Raw genomic sequence first — 7,639 nt, 5'->3', positions numbered from 1 at the left:
GCCTCCAAGTCTTTCCTTCCTAAGTCTGAAAAGTCTAGGTCGTCTTGGACTGTGTGGATGCAGCAGTAACCGTGATGGCCTAAAGAGCAGAGACGCTTCTCCATTTGTCCAGACCACATGGGCCTCCCTGATTCCAGTTTCATCTGCACAGGCAGGAGCTTGCAGTCATGACAGGGATCATGTTTTTGGTCCATCCAACAGGATGAGCGTGTAGACTCAGATTCTGATTGCCTTCAAACAGATACTTCCTATGGGTTTCCCTACCATCTGAATGTGTGCAATGACACTCCTACCTGCTACTTTTAGAGTAAAAGAAATAAGGTTGCCCTTGTTCCTTCTTCCTCCCTCCCTGCTACCCTCTCCCCTAGGGGCCAAGGATGCTCCAGTGAGCAGAGCGGGATCTTCACATCTAGAAAACAAATGACTTGTTCTAGAGTCACATGTAATAACACTTCTACAGAGTGTAACCAGCAATAAAAATAAACACAAATGCTTTATCCCTGTGGGCTTCCCACAGGGATAAAGAGATCTAGGCCCCTCAGGTGGAATCATGTGAAGGTGGGAAGGGAGATAACAGATTCAGATGAAAGTCAACACTGTCAGTTCCACCTGCGCTCAGATGGTAGAACCTGTGTTACAGAGTCCAAACTCACTCTGCTTGCTGCATGATGGGCCAATAAATCAGAGACGAGGTATTGAGGCAAGGTATAGGACTTTATTCGCAAAGCTGGCAGACCGAGAAGATGGCCGACTAAAGTCTCAAAACTAACCATCTTATCTTGGTTTGGATGCCAGTTTCTTTTATAGAATAGAGATGGGAGAGGAGACGAGGAAGTAAGGTAAAAAGGCCATAAGATTGGCAAATGTCCCCTGGAATGGCCAGCCTTCGGGAGGGGATGTGCTAATTTCTTCCCTCGGGGAGGCGATGTGATAGTTTCTTCTTTCTTAATAAATAAATTTATTTATTTATTTATTTTCATTCATTCATTCATTTTTGGCTGCGTTGGGTCTTCGTTGCTGCACACAGCCTTTCTCTAGTTGTGGCGAGCGGGGGCTACTCTTCGTTGTGGTGCACGGGCTTCTCATTGTGGTGGCTTCTCTTGTTGTGGAGCATGGGCTCTAGGTGCACGGGCTTCAGTAGTTGTGGCTCGTGGGCTCTAGAGCGCAGGCTCAGTAGTTGTGGTGCACGGGCTTAGTTGCTCCGTGGCATGTGGGATCTTCCTGGACCAGGGCTCGAACCCATGTCTCCTGCATTGGCAGGTGGATTCTTAACCACTGTGCCACCAGGGAAGTCCAATTTCTTTTTTCTTGCAACCATCCAAAGGTGGACAGGGTCAGGATGTTTCCCTGAACAAAGGCACTTTCGTTTAACATTCAGGCAGAGAGGCAGGGTTCCCTGAGGCAGGCCATTGTGTATAGACAGTATCCTTTTAGTGAACAAAAGCAACGGAAAGCAAAGGTTAAAGTAAAAGAAACAGATCCAACATGTAGTCAGATTTGGCTCTTCTCTGTTACACCTATCTTATGTCCACTGTACAACCCCAGTGTCTGGCACTTAGTAGGTGCTCAATCAGTGCGTGTGTTGATTGATGAAAAACACTGTGCTTTTCAGTCCTACTAAAGACGGGAGCCCTTTCTAACTCAAAAGGTCCCAGGTAACCAGCAGGGAATCTTAGCCTAGAGGCCAGCAGTGACTAAAGGGACAGGCTGAAAGGGACTCAGGCTACTGAGTGACCAGGTGGCCAGTGGACCCTGAACACATGGGGGGCACAGGGCTGGATGAGGGGATTGAGCTGGCCCTGCCCAGGAGAGAGATGGGGCCAAGGGTTCTGGAGAGACATCCCTCATGGGCCCTGCCTGGTGCCAGCACAGGGCTGGTCCCTCTGATACCCCTCTCTGCCAGGGCATGAGCTGGGTTGGCATCTCCGCGGTGATGCCCTGCTGGAACCCCAGGGTGCTCAGGGTGTCCTGGGTGGGAAGGAGATGAGGAAGGGGTCAGCGCAGATCAGTGCGGTCTGGAGGGCACAGGAGTCGGTGGGCTCTGAGAACTCGTGGTTGGTGAGCAGGGAGGGACAAGCGGCAGCCTGGGGCCTGGAGGCAGAGCTGGTCCGTGAGCCCCGAGGAGGGCTGGGAGGACGCCCAGCCTAGGTGAGAATGAGGAGCTTCTCCAGAGACCCACCCCTGCTCTGCGCCAGCTTCCCTGGCTGTGGGACAGAAACGTCTACTCAGGAAAGCGCCTCCCCTCCCCAGTGGTGGGGCTCTGTCCTGGAGCTGCAGCCCCAGGCTCTGCCTGCTTGGTGTCCAGGACCCATGGTGCGATCCCCTCCTCTCCGCCGTGTAACACAGGGCAAGGAGCCAAGAAGCTCACCCTGAGCCCCAGGACCAGAGAGGTTCATGTTTTCTCCTGATGGCGCTCAGCTTCAGCCCTGGCAGGAGGGCAGGCCCTGAAAGACAGGTGTGGGTATGCACGACCTGGGTAACAGCTTTGCATGGGGTTTATGGGAAGAGATGGCGGGAGGGGGAAGAGGTGGAAGCAGAAAACAGCAAAATTTTGTCGTTGGCTTTCGAAATATAGAGTGGGTGCCTATGAAGAAGGGTCAATGAGTAAACGAGAAACCAGCCCTTCCTGCTCAGCTGAGAGACATTTATTCAGCTGCTGATACCCCCAACCCCCCAGTGTGATTCTGGATCAGCTCCAGGGAAGAAGGTCTGGTTCCGCAGTCAGAGGGTTTTCATGGTTTTCTTTATCCAGGGCAGGAAACTTGAGACTTTGGTGCAGGCCCGTGGAGGTGACCCATCTTTTTGTCCATAGGAGACAATGCCCTGGGCCACATTGTTACACACCAGAGGGCCCCCGGAGTCCCCCTGCGGACAGAGAAGGGGAAGGAATGAGCCAGGTCTCCTGCTGGTCCTGTCCCCCCTGCCGTCCCAAGCCCCCTCTCGGGGGAGGCCACCTTGCATGGCCTCCAGGTAGGAGATCAGAGGGCAGGGCAGGCCCCCCTGGTCCCCTCGGCTGCCAAGCCCTGACCCTGGACATTGTCACCGCTTCACTTCACCAGGTGGCAGCTCCCCCTCCTCCCCCAGGTCTCAGATCCTTTCTCTGTCAAGACGCTGTGGGACTGTTGGCTCCAAGCTGCTGTTCAAGGACGTGGAAGCAGGTTGGTGGGCTGACACTCATCAGGGAGGATGAGCTCATTAAGCCAGGTGGGTTCCAGTTCTGAGGAGGCACCTGGTTTTAACTGCACACACTCAGGAAGCCCAGTTTTCTAACACCTGTGCCTCAGTGTGTTGCAAATTCCCCCTCTGAAGGAGCACCAGGTTTAGATTCACCACAGGTGTTTTGTAGGCGTACAGGGGCCCTAGGCACTCCCAGCTCCGGCTGTTCCCCCTTCTCTTCCTGGAGAGAAAGGTCCCAGCTTAGAGGGTGGGGCAGTTCCCACACTGCTTGGGTCCCCTGGTCCCAGATCTTCTGCAAACACGCGTCTCCCCAGAGCCAAGCAAGGTAGGTGGTCATACTCACCCTAAAGGAAGCTTTGTTTTCCTTTGGGTCCCCCACACACAGCTGAATGGCGTTGTTGTAATAATTGCGTAAGTGGGATTCACACTTTTGATCCTCCTGTATGGTCAGCTTTACCTCCTGCAGCGTGTCTGAGTACGTGCCCATAGCGACCTGCCCCCAGCCGGCTACACTGCACACCTGTCCTGGCTTCACCCGGGCCTTGCCCCTGGGCAGGCTGAGGGGTCTCACGGCTGCAGTCCTCTTGGCCTTTCTCTCCAGCTGATGGGAAGAGGCAAGAGAGTCCAGCTCAGCCAGTGGTCCCCAGGCCTGGACATAGCAATGATGCTGCAGTGTCTTCCCTCTCACCTGAGCCACAGGGACTGGTCAGGCAGCCAGGTGGGAGGGAGGAAAGGGATGCATGGCGGTGGGAGGGGAAATGATCTGTTTCCAGGAGGGCAGGAGAAGCAAGGAGGTTTACCTTTAGTAACATGATGTCATTGGAGTAGTTCTTTTTATTATAGTCTGGGTGGGGGATGGCTTTTCTCACCGGGATGACCTGCTGGGTCCTCTCCCGAACCTTGATGTTGTGGGCCCCCAGGGTGACGTTGAGTGAGCTGCACAGAGAGCAGAGCAGGAGGTGGAGTTACAGGAGATACAGCCCAGGAGCCATGAAGGGCAGGTGACACCAGGGCAGGGCTGCAGCTGAGGGGAAATGCAGGCAACAGGAGGGCCCCAGGGGCTGAGCTGCCTGTGCCCTCTGTTTCCTGGCAGCCAAGGTCGGATTCTGGAGCCAATGGTAAGGGCACAGTGGCTCCCAAGGGTCAGTTAGCCCCAGGAAAACATGTGAAATTGCATTAGTTTGCATTCTGATACCAAGGCATGCCCTATCTCTAGTCTCTCTTACTTCAGCAGTGCCTCTGGCACTGACCTGCCCCTCCCCCCTGCCCTCTTTCTCACCCAGCCCTCCCAGCTCAAGTGTTCCTAGGAGCCTGGTTGCTTCCGGAGAAAAAGGCAGGGCTCCCTGCCAGGGGTTCTCAGGAGGGTGCGGGCTCCTTTCGGCTCCTCACCTTCCCCAGCAGTGAGCGGCTGTCAGCACAAAGTCCTCTCGAATCAGGAACCCACCGCACCTTTTGCGGTCATCCTGGTCCCAGAACTGAAGAAACGCCATGTAGGGGCGGGAGTGGCGCTTGGCCTCATGGCCCCCGATGATCTCCCCTGAAGGAAAAGACTGTTCTGCTGTGTGCAACCACTGACTGCACCTGGCAGGCATCGGCTTGTTGCTCAGAACTGCTGGGCACTGCAGGTCCAGCCTGGCCTGAGGTTGGGGGTGTGAGGGGCCTCAACGTCCTCTTCTAGAAAAGGGAAGAGCAGCAGTCTGGGTCTGTGAAACTGTCTTCCACACATAGTTGGAGGTGAGCCTACCTGTCTTAGGTACAGCAAAGTCCTAGAGGCTTCTGAACATTCCTCTCCTGACTATGCTTTGTTTCAAAGAGTTTCTAAGGGCCCTGTCATCCCGTGATGTCTAGGATAACCTTGCTTTCCAGTGCTCAGGACTTTAGAGTAGGGATCTAGATGTCGTCATAGCCTATTTCCCAGGGCCTGACATGTAGTAAGTGCCCAATAAGCATTTGTTGACTACATGAAGGAATGACCACCCCCCTGTCCACCCCCCACTGACACACACACAAAATGGGCCTCTGGAAGGGGGTTGTTGGTAGGACCAATGCTGGTGGGATTCTGGAGAGGAGAGAAGTTCTGGTCTGCCCAACAGTGGCTTCATTCTTGAGAGAGGGGAGCCACGAATGGCTTAGGAAGAAAAGCAGAGTTGGGGAAAGGGACTGAGGAGCCTGGGGATTGAGCAAAGGCAACAGCACCAACTCCGAGGTCTGCTGAGCAGTTGCTAAGGGAACACCTGTCTCATCCTAGATGCAGAAGCCAGGCCCACTCTGCCCTCTTCAGGGGAATTGATTATTTTCTCTTTTCCAGTTTCCGACCCTCTGCCATCGCTTCTAGGAAAGTTCGACTTTCCACACAGCAAAGGTAGGGCTGGAGGAGGGGATAGTACCCACTGGCTTTTCTTGAGAACAGCCTTTGCTCTGTCACTCCTGCTGGTGGCATATCCAGCATCATACTTGGGGGTATGAGGTGGGACAGGAGCTGGTGTTCAGAATGTTCCCGGTGGATAGACGGATCAGGGATGTGCAGAAGGGGCAGGTGAGCGGTGCCAACTGGGGTAAGAGGTTGGGCCTCTGAGGGTGGGGATGGTCACTCACCTGCCTTTGCCCTGGGAGGCAGTAAAAAGGCCAACAGGAGCAGGAGCAGGAGTGGCTGCATCTTTCCAGGAAGGCTGCCCAGGTCGGAGCTGCTGGCGCTTCCTCCTTGCTCTCTTTTTAGCCCCCCCAGGAGAGGAAGGAGGTGCAAGTGGGCTCAGTGACCTCTTGTTCCCCTCTGGTTTTGTGACGCTTCATCCTAGAAGGCTTTCTATGAAAGCTGCCTCACCCCCACTCTGTCTACCTGATGACGTTCTCTGGGTGGTTGTGTGAGAAACATGCAGTGACCACACGGGTACCCACAGATGACGACTCAGAGCAGACCACTTGTTCCAGCCTAGAGCAGGAACCCAAGAATACAGGGCGGGGACCGTAGGATGTGGTATTGACCAGTAGACGTCCTGGAGCCCAGAAACCTGAGTCCTCAGTGGTTGAACCACCAAGGCCTCATTTCCATGCTGCTAAATCCACAGGATGATTTCTTCAGCAGGTGTGAGTTTAGGCTCTTCTCTATGCTATGACCAAACATACTGCACATGTCTCCTTCCCTTAGAGAGCTTGACTGTCTGGTGGAAGAGAAAGAAACATATGTGACCAGAGTGCAACTCTGGAAGGGCTGTGGTTGAGGGATGCACAGGACAATAACAGAGCATGGCCACCATGTACTAAATCTATATAGGCACCCATTCATCACCTTAGCTTCCTTTCTAGGGGACTTTTAACATCTTTTTTTTTCTGAATTACAAATGCTCAGAGTGATAGAGTCCATCTCTCTTGTTAATGTTTGGAAACAAACGTTCTGCACTTGGCATTTATTGGCCTAAATTCATGAATCACTCTGACCCTAGAAATTGAATCCAGGGATAATTTAAGCCTAGGTCACTCCTACTTTGGATAGGCTGGGGTCAGTTCCACCCAAACCACATGAACTGAGACAGAGAAAAGGCTGGTTTGCCAAAGGAAGTTCAAATTACTAAGTTGCCTATACCATGTGAAGTGGGAAAGCATGCTGGGTGACCAAAGACCAGTAATTGTCCTTTTAGTATTCTCTGTGCTGTGTGCAGAAAGCCACACTTCTGATACAGCAGGCCTGGCACATTATAGGATGACATTGACTGAACAAACTCTGCTAATGATCTTGCTGAAATGGAAATGAAGGACCATTCTTTCTAAATAGCCCAAGCCCAGTTCTGTTCAAGAACAATAAAGAATCTCTCAGTGATTAGAGTCTGGTGATTTAAGGTTCCATCTTTACATTTCGGTACTTTACAAATTTTCTATGAGGAATATTATGCATCAAAAGACATAATTCCAGGGTAAATATCCTCCTTATCAAACCAAATACATTTATCAAGCCTCTACATTTTTGAACTTAGCTTGCCCAGTGGTAGAAATTTTAAAAATAAAATTAGTTTTTATATTTTAGCGGTAGTATGTCATTAAGAAAATTAGAGAGACTTCCATGGTGGCGCAGTGGTTAAGAATCTGCCTGCCAATGCAGGGGACACGGGTTCGAGCCCTGGTCTGGGAAGATACCACATGCTGCGGAGCAACTAAGCCTGTGCACCACAACTACTGAGCCTGTGCTATACAGCCTGTGAGCCACAAATACTGAGCCCGCATGATGCAACTACTGAAGCCCGTGTGCCTAGAGCCCGTGCTCTGCAACAGAGAACCCACCACAATGAGAAACCCACGCACCGCAACAAAGAGTAGCCCCGGCTCGTCGCAACTACAGAAAGCCCACGCACATAGACTGGCTGAATGGGTACAAAAACAAGACCCGTTTAGATACTGTCTACAAGAGACCCACTTCAGACCTAGGGACACATACAGACTGAAAGTGAGGGGATGGAAAAAGATATTCCAT

The 7,639-nt window shown here is 52.4% G+C and overlaps 1 protein-coding gene across 3 annotated transcripts; it reads right to left on the bottom strand.

The window, feature by feature from the left end:
- Positions 1-2,721: 2,721 nt before the first annotated feature.
- On the bottom strand, positions 2,722-5,848 carry LOC137758630 (granzyme B-like). 3 transcript variants are annotated; one of them, XM_068534644.1, is made up of 5 exons: positions 5,773-5,848; positions 4,567-4,714; positions 3,978-4,113; positions 3,521-3,778; positions 2,722-2,865 (listed from the first exon to the last, which is right to left on the bottom strand). In XM_068534644.1, exons 1-5 carry the CDS (start codon positions 5,831-5,833, stop codon positions 2,722-2,724), a joined length of 747 nt encoding a protein of 248 aa, XP_068390745.1. In that variant the 5' UTR covers positions 5,834-5,848. The 3 variants fall into 3 exon arrangements, with proteins under 3 accessions (XP_068390745.1, XP_068390743.1, XP_068390744.1); XM_068534642.1 differs by having other exon boundaries at positions 3,713-3,778; positions 5,773-5,833; XM_068534643.1 differs by lacking the exon at positions 3,521-3,778 and having other exon boundaries at positions 5,773-5,833.
- Between the last annotated feature and the right edge of the window lie 1,791 nt (positions 5,849-7,639).

The sequence above is a fragment of the Eschrichtius robustus genome, chromosome 1 (assembly GCF_028021215.1).
Source record: "Eschrichtius robustus isolate mEscRob2 chromosome 1, mEscRob2.pri, whole genome shotgun sequence".
In the NCBI taxonomy this organism is placed as follows: domain Eukaryota; kingdom Metazoa; phylum Chordata; class Mammalia; order Artiodactyla; family Eschrichtiidae; genus Eschrichtius; species Eschrichtius robustus.
Note: the sequence above shows the minus strand (reverse complement) of the source record. Positions and strands in the feature narration are given on the sequence as shown.

Excerpts from the sequence above, each read along its gene's own strand:
- LOC137758630 (XM_068534644.1), bottom strand. The coding sequence starts at position 5,833 with ATGCAGCCACTCCTGCTCCTGCTCCTGTTGGCCTTTTTACTGCCTCCC. Across the intron at positions 4,114-4,566 it reads GCCGCTCACTGCTGGGGAAG|CTCACTCAACGTCACCCTGG; the intron begins GTGAGGAGCCGA and ends CTCTCTGTGCAG. Across the intron at positions 3,779-3,977 it reads ATGACATCATGTTACTAAAG|CTGGAGAGAAAGGCCAAGAG; the intron begins GTAAACCTCCTT and ends TCTTCCCATCAG.